The sequence below is a fragment of the Chiroxiphia lanceolata genome, chromosome Z (genome assembly GCF_009829145.1).
Source record: "Chiroxiphia lanceolata isolate bChiLan1 chromosome Z, bChiLan1.pri, whole genome shotgun sequence".
Taxonomy (NCBI): Eukaryota; Metazoa; Chordata; class Aves; order Passeriformes; family Pipridae; genus Chiroxiphia; species Chiroxiphia lanceolata.
In genome coordinates this window covers 22,435,150-22,451,614 of record NC_045671.1, presented here as the reverse complement: position 1 = coordinate 22,451,614, position 16,465 = coordinate 22,435,150, and the positions used below count along the sequence as shown (strand labels likewise).

Here is a 16,465-nt window from a genome sequence, read left to right as displayed (position 1 = left end):
TCAAAGGCCAGAGCACTCCAGAAGCCACCCCAAGCAGCTTGCATGCACTCACCCTGTCTTGTCATGACAAGGGGCTGCTCAAAGAGACCAGGGTTGTTTCATGCCAGCTGGCCTCCCTGCCAGAGACTGTTTCTGGGCATGTTCAATTCACTAGCATAGACAGACCCTTTGAGACGTTCCTAGGTCAAGACTGATCACCCCAGTATGCTTGATGAAGCCATACTCAGTGCTTAATGAACTGATTCCTTTCTAATCATTCAAGGCATTTAGTTTTTATACTTACCATGAATAGAGCCAGTGCCTTGCAGATGCATTTTTCAGATTATCAGTTGTTTTAAATCTAATTGTATTTATCCTTTTTACATTCTTACCATAAATATCAGACCTTCCGTATGAGAAGACTTCAAAGACTTCCAAGCAAAGGTGTTTGAATCCATGACCAGATAGAAAAACTAACCCAGTGCCCTAAAATGACACCAGTGAGTCACTCTGGAGCAGTTTGTTCATGCCCAGTGCTGCTGTAAGCATCCCAGGCCCTGGTGAAATCCAAATCAAAAACCCAACCCAGGTTACTGTCTAGAAAAGAGCTTGTAATAAGCAAAGAAACTGATTTAACCTTCCCACAGGGGAAGGCTGATTTCTTCCATAATCCTTCATATTTAGAGATTCTCTAAGTGCCCCTCCCTCCCAGACAAAACTGGTGGCAAACATCTCAAACACAAGTCATCCAAGCAGTGCCAAGGCCTGAAAGTCACTTACTGCCCCAATTCCTTTGGGCAAATAAACACCACAAAGAAAACTGTGATTTTCATGGGTGTCATAGGTTGAGATTGGCCCCCCTGAGAGGCTGGGGGGGCTCAGAGGTGATTGGGTGCCAGGACTGTTCCCTGGAGAGCCAATCACCGTCCATGTTGTTTGCTTCTGTTCAAAATCATATATCACGGCACCGGAAGCTGTTGGCAGTTCTGTCTTGGTTGTTCTGCTCATAGTGTCTGCTGTGTGTAGGTAGAGAAGGCCAGGGGGTGGCTGGGCTCCTTCTCTTCCCCTCTGTGGGGGAGAGGGGAGCCCTGCGACCCCCCAACTCAACCTTTGGCTAGAGTTAGAGTCAGCATTTGGAGTGTGTGTTGTGAAGGAAGAGATTCACAGCACCTGAGGTAAGAGGAGAGAGGCAGGCTTTGCAGCCAAGCCTTCTTCCCCCTCCTTTTCTGCAGTGAAGCTGTAGAGGGGGGCTTTTTCTTTCCCTCCACTGTAAGTGGAGGAGAGGCTCAACTTGAAGCTGAGCCAAGAGACTGGGCCATGGAGGTAGGCCCAGCACTCGGGGGAAGAGTCCCAGGCAAAACTGGAGACGAGCCAAGAGCTCGGGAGCTGCCTGCCGAAGCTGACCGGGAGCAGTTGAGAACTGATGTAGAGGAACGAAGATTCCGGGATGTGGACGCTTGATAAGCTACACTGCAGCTGCCTACGAACCAAGGTGAGACACCGAGAGGGAGAAATCACCAGCAGCAGAAGAGCAAGGACTCAAAGCTATCTTCTCGGACTTCATGAGATGGAGGAGAGACTACAACAAACAACTAGAACTTGGTGAGGGGGGAGCATTCAGGAGCCCAGAACACTCCCACAGCAAAAGACTGTGTTACGTATCAGCCTTAAAGGCTGATATGGACTAAAGTTAAAGGAGGGGCTTGAAAGGACTGACCGATAGTAATGTAATATATATATATATATATATATATAGATAGATAGATAGATAGATAGTTGCCTTTAGTTTGTATAGTATTTATTTGTGTAAATAAATGTACAGACTTCCCCCTTTCCCTACAGAAGCCTCTGGTCTGAAAGTTTCTCTCCGGTGTTAGGATAAATTGTGGGAAGTGGTGGGGAGAAGCTTAAAAATTGGATTTTAGATTTCTAATGTGGCTCAAACTGCCACAAGGGGGCAGTTGAAGGAATTTTAATAGATTAGATTCAAGATTAGAAGATGTCGGAAAATTTAATTCTTGTAGAAAGCACTATTTCCTGCTACCACCTTGCATTTCTCTCTCTGTTAAACAAGCACTACAATGTCATTTCCAGGGTCAGGAATTCAGGTGCTCCATTACACAAGTCATGTTGTACAGGCTGGTGATAGCAACCAAAGCATCAGCATCCTCAGATCACTGTGCTATGACCTGTGGACACCCCTTTCTCCTTTACTTCCTCTTTAGAGCTGTAGAGGCAATGGGATGAGATGGCAGGTAGAGAAACAACACAAGCAAGGAAGAACAGCCCTGTTCCTTTCCCCCAAAGCAACAGATGCACACTTGAGGAAAATCCTCTTCTAGGCAGGACAGCAGGTCAGTACTTAGCAGACCAGAGCAGAACTGAACCTCCAGGATGTCTGCATAAATGTCCCTGCATGACATTATTTTATATCTGGACAAAGTGTTCAGCAATGCTGTAAGGCCAGACATGTGCTAATTCAATGTAGAAAATCACTAGGATTAAAAACAAACAAAACAAAACCACACACAGACACACACACAAAAAAAAGCCCCACCACCCTGCATAAAAACATAAGATGAAAAGTTCAAAGAGCTTGGCTGTATGTGTGCATTATACAGAACTACTAGAATGTCTTATACACAGCCAGCATTTTCTATCTTAAGAATAATTAGGAAGGATTCAAGATGCCTAATTCAGCTTCCAAGTGGTATCAGGCACTAACTAAACTGTACTGCAAGCACCAACAAACTTGCATTTCCTGTTCTTAAACGTTTTGAGGCTCTCAGAGTTTTAACTGCTGAACTTTGAGATAAAGATCATAGTAACAGCAGCAGGACAGAACAAAGGGAAGGAAAGCACAACTGAAGCAGAAGCCTAAACCAAACCATTTAATTGCATGTTGTCGATGTGCTTTTCTTAAGAGGACATAAAAAGGACATTATAAGGGATTCAGAGCATTTAGGGGTGAGAAAGAGACAACACTTGAAATAAACATTCTATGGAGAGGAAATCTCTAATAATTTATTGACCTTCAGTTTCACATTGTGAAAAAAACGTGAGTTGTACAAAATCTTAAGATGTAGTAGCAAACAACAGATAATTTTATTTCTTCACTTGCACAGTTTTCTTTTAGCACATGAACCACATCTTCAATGGCCAGGAATGGGAACATTATTCTGTTCTAATCACTCTTATTCCGACAAGTGTCAGACGTATAGAAAAGGGGCTGCATAATTATACCAGAAGAGGAAGGCTGTCCTTTGTTAAATGTTTCTATAGCAACCAGCCTGCAAAATAAGAGGAACCTTCCCATCTTATGCCAGGGGTTTTGTGTGCACTCCCCTGTGACCTGCATTTGCTTCCAAGTGTGTGGTGTTTTACAGGACTGGAATGGTCAAGCAGTTAGCCAGGATTCCCACATCAATTCAAAGAGCAAGAGCCTAGTGTATTCCCTGCAGAGCTAGAGGCCCACCCTGACTTCAGCTTCCTTCAGCCTACACACAGGAATTAACTGAGGACTTGAAAGCAGACCACAACTTTGGAAACAGCTGCAGAAAATTCATCCCACTTTTGGAAGTTCCATGGCACTACAAAACACATTTCATAAGCTAAATAGATAGATGAAGGGCAGCTTCACCTCTGGACTCTAATCAGCTTGACAGAGAATACAGGTCTCAAAGCTATATGCCCTTATTCAAACAAGGAAGCCCCTGGGGACCTGGTTCTTTACTTCCTTGTACCTCATGTAGCTGCTAGTGCCTGGGGAGCGGACATGCAAAGCACAGGAAGTCTGATTTTATGGCTCCCTTCGCACTCCTGACAGTGATCCACAAGATGAAAGGCAACAAAAATTCAAGGCTGTTTGCTTCAACATGGCAACCTGTGCAAGTACAGGGATATAGAAAGGAATCCTACTCTATCTAAGATGTTTTCCTATTGCTTAAAGGCCATCTAAGGGGGGTGGAGAGGTTGTGGGTTTAAACACTTTTTTAATCTATCATCTCAAGGAATCAGTCTAACCAGCAGAACTAGAATTTTATCACATCTAGCTGGACCTCACCTTTTTTAAAATCTGCTAATGCCTTCACTAACTAATCAATGTTCTGTCAGCATTCACAGAACTCCAAATACTTTATTTCTGAAACGTAAGTCTACTCCAAACAGCAAATCAAATGCAAGGCAACACAGAGAAACTTCCAGTGACCAATGTAAACACTTTCAGATGACAAAGCTTTCACAAACACAGCAACATCACTGTCACGGAGAAAAAGGCAAGCATCACCAGTGTGACTATTTTTGTTTTGCATGCACGCATGCAGCTGTTTACTTATACCACAGCACACACCAACCATGTTACTGAATGTGCCAGTTAAGTTAGGCTTCAAAAACATTCAAGAAAAAAAACACAATACAATACATGCTTCATTAGAGGATCTGGCAAAGAAAGTGCCTGTGAAACACAAGCTTCTGAAATTCCAAAGAAAAAGAGTAGCTTCATCTCTGTCTAAAGACCAGAATGATAAGAAACAATTTTATTTAAAAATCAGAGTTTGGTTTCTCAGGATTGCATCTGACACTTCTGAGCAACTGACTAATGACACACTAGGATAAGGAAAATAAAAAGCAGCAGAGTTTGAGGGCCTTTTTTTTTTTTTTCAAGATTAAGAGGTTTGAAATTCATCTTCTATCCCCATAAGAATTTTTCTAGAGCACTTGCATCTATGACATCTGGCCACTCAGATATCATCTGAAATCCAGATGGATGAGGCAATTCAGTCAGTGCAAAACTGCTGCTCTTTCTTCTTTTTTTTAAGACTTCATCACTAACCTATCTTGAGGTTTTTTTGTTTTTATTCTTGAATCACCATTCTCCACTCCTTCAGGACAATGTGACTATATTGTAACCCTTCTCCAACCCAATAAATAAATAAATAAGTTTGGACAATGACTTCATCTGGGCTTGGTATCCAGAAGCTCTTCCACAGTATTTGCGTTGCAATCGGGAAGCTGCACAAAGAGAGAGCTGCAAGAGACTTTGGCTATTCCCAGATTAGAAATTGAAAGGCATGACCAACAAATGAAATGTTGCAAGGACACCATCTACAAGACACACCACATGCAACCTGGGGAGCTGGTGGCCTGAGAAAGTGACTTCCATGGCTTCTTCCCTTAGTACATGTGTAATTCAAGACCCTGTCTTTTAATCCTTCCATTTCCAACTGGGAAGCCACTCCTTCCTCCCACCTCCAACTGTTACCCAACAGTTTTCTTCCTTCGTGCAGCAGCGCAAGTCAGCAATCACAATATGTGCAAAACATACAATTCACACAAGCCCTTGCAACATGAAGACAATTGCAGGCATTGTTTCAGCATGCAAGCACTGAACAATAAATAACTATATCTACAAGTAACATAATTGGAATAGGACAGTTTGAACTACTCATAAATACAAGGAGGAACGGGAACAAGGAGTATCGGAGGGATGTTTTGTTCCCCACTGTTGCAAAAACATTTCACCATTGGACTGTTCCTTACAAAGCAGGTCACTTACTGCACACAGGACAATGCAACACAGGGTCTAGAAGATGCTGTAGGCACTGCCCACAGACAAGCACTCTCCAGTCAGCAGAGTTCAGCAGCAATACTGCTATATCTTCATTCACAGCAGCATCACGCTGTTTCAGACCTGGCCTGCTTCCCCTGCAGCTGGCACTTCAAACCACCACAAAGAGAGGTGATGACCATTTCAAATTTCACATAAAAACAGTGGAGTCCGTGGAAATTGAGTGCTGCGCGATGCACAGCTCAGAGATGTTCTGTCTCTTCTTTTTTGCCTTTGAAGGACTGATTAATATTGGCGTTAATCCACAATTACTAACACAAGGACCAGAGCACAGGTTTGTCCATTCATATTTAAACCATGTGTTGAAGCACTGAAGACAGGTGGGTTTTTTCTCCCATTCCTTCATGTCAAGGTTGTACACTTTACAAGGTGCAGAGGATTTTCTTCAAATGCAAGAGATGCCAAACGATTCTTCATTAAAACCACTTCTCCAGATTTGAGGTTCCAGTTTTCTTCTCCAAATAAAGAAGCAAACTAAAAGCATGGGAAGAGGTGGGGGGAAAGAAGAGAGAAATGACTTAAAGGGTTTTGCTCCAACAATGTACAACAAAGTTTTTGTTACATGTCAAAGAAAATCTAAAAGTGAGGCTTAGGATACAATCCAGTTGATGGGCTTCCCTGCCCACCCCCAACCTCGATGTTCCTTTGCAATACCCAACTACTGGTCAAGAACATAGTTCTTTAGGGTCAGATTCGGACTTTATTATTCTACTAGCCTTACTCTGCAAACCATTCTGTTGACCCCAGGAAGACTGTTTTATTCTTTGGGTATAAATTCAGACATTTGAAACCTAAATCAAACTGGCTAAATACAGTTCAATACAATGGGCTCTGCATTCTACACACTCCAACATTTTTATGTTCTCCCAAAATCTTAAAAGTTTCTGGATTTGTTTTAAGCAAACATAATGTTTTCAAACTTCTCTTCTACAATATCCACATGAGTACATATTGCAAACAGGTTTTTTTCTATCTCTGGGCCAAAACAAACCTGGCTGGAGTAAAGCAGAAGGGAAGGTGAAGATGTCTCACCCCAATACCTCCATTCACCTTAACAAATTCTGAACTGAATTTATTCACAATATAGAAAGGGCCATACAATTCCCTTACTTAAAATGTATCTACTATTCATTAGAGCAGAATTCTGCCTCATTTCTTTTTACATAGCAATGCACCATGCATCAATAAGCCCATCCTAGAGTACTTTATAAACTTGATTATTCAATGAGAAATTCAGCCTTTGGATGCTGAGACTGTGCTTTGCTTTTTCACTGTGAAGCTGTATTGAAATGCCAGCTTCTAAACCATCATCAGTACATCACAGTAATTTCTGACAGCACTGCTAGAATTTTAGGGGGCAAATCCTACTTCATTACAATGGAAATGAGCTCCACTGCACTCACAGATCCTTTGAACACACCACATTTCTCTCAGGCTCTGATGTCTAAGAACAACAGAGCACACTCACAGGAAATAACACAGCCTACATAACAGCCCAGAGCATCCAGCGTTTTTGCAACTGTGGGCTATTTTTTACATCTAAAAAAAGTCTCCACACTTAGCAATGATTAGTCTTTTCTAGAAATTCTTCAGCATAGCATGCAACTCTTCCCACTGAAAGAGACTATCAATACTGAAGTCAAAACAGTGTTCCTTGTCCTAAAATGAACTTTGAAATATTATAAACGATTCCAAAACAGAGAGGAAAAAAAACCTACTCAAAACTCCCAAGATTGAGGAACTAGAGAAAGTACACTGAAGTCTTCCTAAAAGCTGTCAGATTGGGGTCACACAGCACCATGAAAACAGAGAGTAATCAGTAGTAATTTCCTTTCTGTCCCTCCCACCCACTGACAAAGCAGCAGGAGCCAGTAGGAAAAAAAAAACCTACTTGGTGGATGGCACACAGCATTGGAGAGATTTCAGTCACTGGCTACATTCGGACAGTTATCTCCTGTGCTAGTTAAGGCAGTTATCTTGTGTGTTAGTGAAGCTAAAATAATGGCTTTTAACAAGGTACTGCAGAGTAAAGGAAAGCTTTTTGCACCGTTATATCCTAAGAACTCTTTTTCAAAATAAAACACTCCCTCTCATGTACTGTAAACTTCAGAACAATTAAGTCAGTCTCAGAAGAGTAAGTCAATATTTTTCTTGGCACAGACCTGAGTCCAGGCATTCAATACTGCTGCTCTGATAACACTGAGCACTGCATAAAATCAGTAATAATACAAAGTATCTGAAGACATCCAGACATTATTCCCAGCTAGGGAGGAAGCTGCCACACAGAAATCAGGGCTCCCATTTGCTGGCTTTCAGGGGGCAATTACTGCCAGCACCCAGGACCTGGTAAGTCTCAAGGGTTTGCCCTGCTTTCCCAAGAGAAGTCTGGGAAAAACAAAGCAAGTTCTGGAGAGGAGAGAAGAGAGGGTAGTGTTTTCAAGACAAATAACGACTTGAGACAAAAGCATCTGGTGGCACAACACAGCTCTAGATTTCCAAGCTGAGCTGCTGCTTTGCATAGGCCCAACCTTGTATGCTTTACTGAGTCAAAGCTCCCAGTCAACTGAAACACAACTACAAGATGAATCTTCAGTGTACCATAGAGAAAGCAATTTCATGACTATCCTACATTTCTTGGTATATACTTCTATCTATACTGCTTTAAAGACTTCAGGGGTTTGCATTTACTGTAAGAGTCAGGTAAATGTCTACTGCTGCAAAAAATACCAAAAAAACCCCAAACCCCAATTATCTGTCCCAAGCAGAAGACCTTAGAGAAGTCTTTATAAGCAAGCTCTTCTTCCTGTCTTCTGAAGAACTTCTGTAAGTCTGAACTTTTAGGTAAAACAGAGGCATATGCACAGCTTGTTCAATTACTGCAACCGTATTTATTTGCCTTTTCCTTCTAACACGCCTGCCTTCATCAGTACAATATACACTGTTCAAATCCAAAATGAAATTACCATTCATGGGGCATTGATTATTTAGGATCAAGCACACACTATATTTGTTTGACTGGTGGTAACTGATTTTGTACTAAAGCCTCGGTGGAAGAGCGAGGGATAAAAGAAACACAACACAAATGGGAGTTTGCCAGATTTGTTGCAAAATACACAAATTAAAATCTGAAATTTTTCTCCCCTCCTCCTAAAAATAAGAAATGCATAACAACCAACCAAGCAAGACCAAATTCAGACTTGCTTGTGAGAAGATACAATGCTGAAGTTGCATCTGGTAAGAGCTTGGCCCATTATGTATAATTAAATTGTTTGGGAACAGTGTGCACTATAGACTGGTAATTATTTCAGCCAGCATTAATTATAAGTCTTCCTGACACTATATCTAGTTCAACATATATGACCATAAGTATTTTGAAAAAATCTCTATTTTAAAGGATAACAATGGAACAATTGCAACCTTAGTCCATGCAGATGCAACCATGCTGCCCAGGTGAGATGGAAAATTAGTCCTGAACTGCCTGTAAAACACCTCATAAAACAGCAACTTTCCCCAAAGCCTGTCTGCCTGGAAATTTAAGTGAATTCACTATCAGGCTTCAGATTAATATTCACAGTATCTTTTTTGGGTACTATTGCTAGGTACAGAGTGACTTAGCCTTAGACTTAGAGGAAAAAAAGTACTGAAACTTTGTTTAGTATGCATGCATCATTTAAAAGCACAGCAAGAGTCAGTTTCCAAAAGATTATCTGCATTTCCCCACAAGTTGAAAATGTTATTTTTGCTCAGTCTTTTACACCTAAATCATGCAGGAAAAGGCCTCGCAAAAAAAGTGGGTGCAAGATACGTGGCAAACTACTTTCAGCATCTGGCTTTGTCACAGACATGGTGTCTGGCTTACAACAGCCCATGAATGTACGTCTTAGTTGCTCCAGCTGTAAAACTGGATTGAACATACCCACCTCTTCTCCGAGCTGCTGCTGAAAAACTTTGTGAAAAGCATTATTACAGTGAAATTCAAAAGTGCTATTTCTCACCTGATATTCTGTAATTGCAACATATACACAATTAGGAGGGGAGGTGCTTCCATGTGCTGACAAATGCCGTGGGAATTAGTGAATAGGGCACAGTTGTTATGCTGTTCCATACATCTAACGTGGGATCGTAGCAGTCCAATGTTTTGCACCTCTGAATGCCAAAGTAGCCTCCAACCACATACAATTTGTTTCCAGATGCCACTGCATGGCAGCTCATTCGCTTAGCTGTCACATCTCCCACCTTAGTCCATTGGTATGCCTCACTGTTGAATTTGTAAGCAGAGCATGCAGAGAATTCAGTATCTCCACCCATTATAAAAATTTGGTTACCCAGAACAGCTGCAGCTGTGTAGCGCCAGGGCTGAGGGCAGGTGGCTGGTACTGTCCATCTGTTTTCACACTGATCATAGCACTGAACTTTGGGCAACTTGTCATGGCTAACGCTGGTACCTCCAAAAGCAAACAGCTTCAGCTTTGCACTGACTACAGCTGCATTGCTTACTCCCTCTCGCAGTGGGGCAACCATGGTCCATTTGTTGGTCACAGGGTCATATTGTTCTACTTGCTTTAAGGATACTGAAGGGGAAGCTGGAAGGCAACCAGTTGCTGCAGTGTGTCCTCCTACTACATACAAACAGTGCTTAAGTTCAGCAGAGCCATGCCCAAACCTAGCTACCAGCATGGGAGCAGCCTTCGACCACTCCTCATGAAGGGTGTCATACACCCACACATCTTTGGAGACTCCATTTTCTGATCCTCGTCCCCCAGTGATATACACTTTGCAGCCTATGGCACAAGCACTGAACTCTTTCCGTGGACTTGGTATGTCAGCCTTTGGAATGATCTCTTTTGCCTTTTGATCCACTAGATACAGCTTGTCACACATAAAAGTTTGGCCACCCAAAAGAAAAAGTGAATGGCCTGTTTTACGGGGTCTGGCACACAAGCTAGTGACCACTCCATCATTCTGTAAGATCTTTAACTTGCATCTTATTGATTCTTCTACAATCTCCTTGCTTTTCCGTTGCTTGGTGATAAGTTCTTCCATGGCCACATTCTCCATAAGGTATATGGCTGGCAAGAGGGCCAGTCTCACTGTCTGCAATAGCTCCGGCAGGTAACAGTGACGCTTACTCAGGTCATAGTTGACCCAGTTGATAGCTGATTCATATACCAGTCTTTCGTCTTCAGTCTCTAATTCTTCACTGGAAAGGAGCTGCACTACCATGTCTTTTGGCAGCTGGAGGAAGTCTTCACTTTTACTGATACTCTGGAAGTTGCTAAGGCACATCCTCCAAGAGAGCTCATACAGCTTGGTACACTGGTGAGCATCCGACAGCAGCAGCATACCAAGACAGTTGGTGGGGTGAAGGTTTTTCTCCAGAAATTCTGCACAAGCATCCCGAATGTCCTGAAACTCCAGCATGTCGCCAGCCTCCAGCAGTGACTCTGCATTCTCCTCATTGATGATAACCCTGGAGGAATACGCATAGTCCAGAAGAAGCTCCAAGACTTCTGGGTGAATCGAATTATGAAAGTTGACTTCACTGTCCTGGCTCTCTTTCAGTCCTCCGCTGAACATTGCTTCAAAATAGCGGCTACAAGCAGCTAGAACTGCTCTATGGCAGGGGAATGATTTGTTCCCAGCATGGAGAAGTACATCTGTAAAGAGACGCTGCTGGCGCAGAAGGTTCAGGTGAGTAAGGACACTATCAGCATAGGATGACTTGTGGAACAAGTATATGTTTATGGAGCCAGTACTGGCCCTAGACTTGCGATTTTCATGCATGCTGACTGACATTTTCTTTCAGACCTACAAAGAAAGGAAAAAACCATAAGATAAATAAGCGTTAAATTCATCATTACTTTTACATATCAAAGAGTGTATCTATTATTCACTATAAGATGGGGGAGAAAAAGCCTTAATTTATAGCTGAGTGGACAGAGAATTACATCTACCTTTGGCATGTGTTTATTTTTTTGTAAGACGAGATTCATAAATGACATAGTCTAAATTTGTTGCCTAAGAGCAGGTTTATCTTGGGAAACCTGATCTCCAACTTTCATAGTGAGCAAGTCAGAGAAAGAAAAGGAACCAGGACTGATTTTCTCACCCTTCCCCAACCTAGACCAGCTGATTCATTACATACATACACATGCACATGCTTGCAACATTCTCCTGTACTGAATCATAGCAGGAAGAGCTACCAGACAGAATACCTAAGGAATGTCAAAAGCTGCAAAGGGAACAAAAACCTACTAATCCCATTAGGAAGCTTCCCTTTGGTATAATCATTCCATATGCAACAGCACAAAATGGGGAAAAAAAACTCAACCCAACTCTAAAAGAAAAACCTAGTATCAATCACAAATTTAGACTTGCATAATCATAAAAAAATATGACAAGTAAATTTTACATATTCCATCCTGAACTCTGCCAGTGGCTGCCTGCTATAGTGATACAGCATTCATAGGCAGAGTCAGCAGAAAAACGTGTTTTGACTACCAGGTGAAGTCACTGAGACGCTGCCTCTGAAGCCACCTGGAGAGTTCAGGTACTCAGCACACAAGCCATTAGTTCATTCTGAGGTTTGGAGGAGGCATAAAACCGAAGACATATCCTATCCTGCTCTATTCGTAACAAACGCAATGCTGTTCACTTCCTATTTAGAGGTGAACGTTACCTGTCATGATATGCAGGTCTGTGTATGATTATGACAGCAAGTTTCCAGATTTAACTAAAAATCAAGCCAAAGGGAGGAATACTGGCAGCAATGTAAAGCTAGTGGCCAAAAAGCCACAAGGCAAATAATAGGAGATGAAGCACACAGAGCCAAGTGCAAGCTGTGGCTGTGACCACTACTGTAATAATCTCACCTCTCTCTTCAAATTGTGGAAAAAGCTCAGAGAGAGACAAGAACCAAACTCGACTAATTACTATTATATTTGCATGCCCCTTTTACTGCACCTTCAAATAAAGAACTGGGCAAAAGTCTACCTGGAAAGCGCGCAATGCCCAAAGTCATTGCATGACCTGGGGCCACTTGTGAAGGTTTTTAATGTGGATATACTTCGCTCTCACACGGACATTTTTATATTCCTGAGCATCTTTAAGCAGCACAAAATAGTAAAATTCCATTCCCACATTTCATGCTTCTAGGTGATACAAGAGCTTTACAAGCGTCAAAGCATTTTTAATACATATATTTTTCTAGATTCATATGACCAGAAACATCAATAAAATCAAAACCACATGTGATTAATTTGGGCAGCAGACTCCATTTCAGAACAAGCAATCTGTGTATATGGAACATATAACACCTGCAGATTAACTGTAGCATAGCCCATACCATCCTCCTTGCTATCTCTGCTAATGTGCAGAACAATTGATTCGTCATATTGAACAGCAAGTTTGCGATACACCTTTTCCTTCAGTTACAGCAAAAAAAAAAAAAAAAAAAGCCCCTAAAACCAACATAAATTAAGGAATAAAGATATACCTTACTGTAAAACTACCATAGCCCACCTCCTTTAATCTGAAACACAACTTGTCTGATGAAACTTAACTGGGATTGAAAAGAACAAGCAAGAGTGAGCAATCCAAAATCCTCCACAACAGAAAGGAATCACATCAGAGCCACAAGGCAGAGTATCTGTCTTACTCTACCACGCAAAAGTCTAGAAAGGCATTTTACCAATGCTCCCTAGACAAACCTATCAAATGCACTAACACTAAACACAGAACAACTCAAGGCAGGTGGTATATCTTCATAAAACAAACCCTTTTACTAGGAAAATTAAATTACTTTTAATGCAATTCTATTGTCTGGCAAAAAAAAAAATCAAAACACTTAGATGGCATTCAAGGATCCTGAGCACCAATCTCAGACTAATATTACCCACTTAATCTATAGCCAAAAATATGATACTGACTATATACTGGTTAAAATCTGCTGGAACTGAAGGATTACAGAAAGGGTCATGGCCTGAAATACTAGTATACAAACACTTTGAAGACACAGATAGGAAGGTGAACCTTTTAATGTCAACTTTTTGAAACTTTTCCAGGCACTTTACTATTTTAAATGTTATTATGATGCAATGCAAAGCATTCACTGGATCTCTCTAGATGGGTTTTTCTCACACTGACAATCTACTCCTGCAAGGTTTCCTCACCAGGGAGCAGGATGGGAGCTAAACACCCCACTGATCAGGGACAACAGAGAAACCAGGATCTGAAGATGCTCATTGCCCCCCACACTCTATTCCAATTAAGTGAATGTGTAGACACCACAGTCTAGGCATGTGAGCATCTCAGTGAAAACACAAGTCGTCTTCTTTCCCCCACATATTGGGGGAATTCAGAGTATACTGAAAACTTTCTTTCATCATGCACACAGGGTTCAGAAATAGGGCAGGTAAAGTTCACATCAGAAGCAGTAAATATAGGCATTCATATCTTTCACCAGGCTGTGTACTCCTGTGAGTACCACTTGTTAAGCACCATTCAGAATGAACCCATAACCACAACAAAAAAGAGGTAAACATAAAAAAAACCCCACCCCAGAGTTCTACAGACCATACACACACAGGAGAAACAGACCACTGTGTGCTACTCAAGCCCACCCACGGCCATAGAAACAAATACTGCTGTAAAAAAATAATTTAAAAATATATATATGAACCACTCTCTAACAGCTACTGAATAAGGCACCCAGCGTTTCACCCCACTAAAATAGAAGACTTGGTCTCTCAGTGAGAAGCACTTGCAGATTTCATATATGCTGGTCTTGAACTGTTCTGTAAGACTGCCTTTATCATCACAATGTCATCTATTCGGAGGAATTCAAAGTATTCCAATTCACATTTAAGATAAGCTAACATATTTCCCCAAACAGAACAAAGATACATATCTATATATATATCTTTTTCCTCCACTGTGGTGCTGATATGACTTCACACATGGACTAGTCAAACAAACGCCCTTACAAGCGATTATCATCATTCACTAACAGGCAGTGTTTCTGTAAATGTCCTTTTGCAGTTTCTGGCAATTAGCTAAGTCCAGAATCTTATAAGAACATTAAAACGTATAAATGACATCTCCAATTTCTCTATTTTGTGTTGGAAATTATGCAAGCCTCAAATAGTTCAGCAGAGGTAATTTACCTTGTGAGCAAATGTTCATCTTGAATAATATGAGTCAGTTCCCTTCAGGCACTTTTTTCCTTAGAAATAATAATATTTGTATGTAAAAGACAAGAAGTGGTCAGGAAATTACAGATATAGATTTTTATCTAGGAACAGAGGTTGAACCAAGACTTTGATTTATAATTACACTTCAACAGGCTACTTGTCACAGCAGCCCAGTAGTAAACACTACTTTAAGACTAAACAACAAGCTCCTTGTCCTACTTAACAGCTCTACAGCACGCAGGTCGCAGCCTAAATCAAATGAAAAATTAAGTATTTTCAAATTACTGACACCTCCCTGATGCAGGCTCATTTTAATATGACCCTACAGTTACATAGTGGTTTTTCTTTAGAATCAGTGAAACTGCTGAAAGAGAGGAAATCTGCTAATCATCCCATCCATGTAACTAACACCGCTTTCAATTGCTAAATCTTCACCGATACTTATCAGTTTTGCAGAGCCAAATCGTGACCTGCCGAAAGTCTTCAAACTCAGTGGCTTCCTAGAACCTGCAGCGAGACAGAAAGCAGAACACGCTGCTTCTGCTAGGAATGCACTACAGCTCACCACATGCAGACAAAGAAAGGCAAATCTAAATTCCCCCCAGTTCGCTCCATCAGAACGCCTAAACCACTCTGTCTCTGAAAAGAAACTTGTAGGGTTTCTTCCCAACCTGATAAAAAAAATAATCAGTGCGAGAAGTTAGAACGCATTTAGTTTCCTTTATAGAGCAATAACCACGTGCAAAAGTTTCTGTGCCGGCGCAGGGAGAGCAGCGCCGCAGCCAGCTCAGGGAGCAGCGAGGCGCTCGCTAATTCCCTTGTCCTGCCTCACGCCCGCTGAGGGATGCTCCGGATCTCCCGGGGACCCAAGCAGGAAGGTGGAGCCCACCGGGGAGGCTACCAGTCTTCTCAACAGGACCCGACACTTTCCGAGGGCAGCCGCATACCGGAGACAGCAACTCCCGCGGATGCCCACCCACCGGCTGCCCAGTGCCCCACTGCCTACGAACGGGGCGATGGTGCCTGGCGTTCCGGTCGGGGCGGAGAAGGGCCGGGCTCCGGCTCTGCCGGAGGCCGGCATGGCAGCCCGGCTCCAGCCGGAGCAGCACGGCCGGCAGCGCAGCGGCAGCGCCGGCCCCGAGCACGCGTTGGTTCTGCCCCTCCCCAGCGCCGCGCTGCCCACCCGCCTCCCCTGCGCTGCACTCGGTCGGCGGGCACCACTTACAGCGGCGGCTCCCGGGCGAGCGCGGAGGTCCCTGGGCGGCGCAGCGCCGCGCATGGGACGGGAGCGTGGCTGTGCCGGCTCGGCGGGACCGCGGAGGGCAAGCGGCAGGGCCGGGAGCCGCGGAGCGCCGGGCGGAGCTGGTGCCGCTGGCGGGAGGCGGGACGCGACAGGAGGGCGGGAGGTAGGGAAGAGGGACGGAAGGAAGCGAAGAAGGGGCTGCTGCTCCTGCTGGCACAGCTGGCCGCAGCTCTGCCCCGGCGGCGGAGCGGAGAAGCGGTATATGGGCTGGGGGCGGGGGGAGCGTTTATGCAAAGGGTGTGAGTGACAGGCAGGGGAGGGACGGCAGGACGAGGGCAGCGCAGGAGTTGTCCCGGCTAGCGGCGAAGGATGGTGCAGCCGTGCACGGGGCTCCAGGACGGCCTTCCCACCCTAAGCCGTCCCTGT

General features: G+C 43.1%; 1 protein-coding gene across 2 annotated transcripts; it reads right to left on the bottom strand.

Annotated features, from left to right (window-relative positions):
* Positions 1-2,981: 2,981 nt before the first annotated feature.
* ENC1 (ectodermal-neural cortex 1) lies at positions 2,982-16,226 on the bottom strand. 2 transcript variants are annotated; one of them, XM_032676236.1, is made up of 3 exons: positions 16,022-16,226; positions 9,601-11,413; positions 2,982-6,079 (listed from the first exon to the last, which is right to left on the bottom strand). In XM_032676236.1, exon 2 carries the CDS (start codon positions 11,399-11,401, stop codon positions 9,632-9,634), a length of 1,770 nt encoding a protein of 589 aa, XP_032532127.1. In that variant the 5' UTR covers positions 11,402-11,413; positions 16,022-16,226; the 3' UTR covers positions 2,982-6,079; positions 9,601-9,631. The 2 variants fall into 2 exon arrangements, with proteins under 2 accessions (XP_032532127.1, XP_032532129.1); XM_032676238.1 differs by lacking the exon at positions 16,022-16,226 and adding an exon at positions 15,777-15,849.
* Positions 16,227-16,465: the final 239 nt, after the last annotated feature.

What these genes read in the sequence shown, in the direction of transcription:
- ENC1 (XM_032676236.1), bottom strand. Translation starts at nt 11,401, where the DNA reads ATGTCAGTCAGCATGCATGAAAATCGCAAGTCTAGGGCCAGTACTGGC.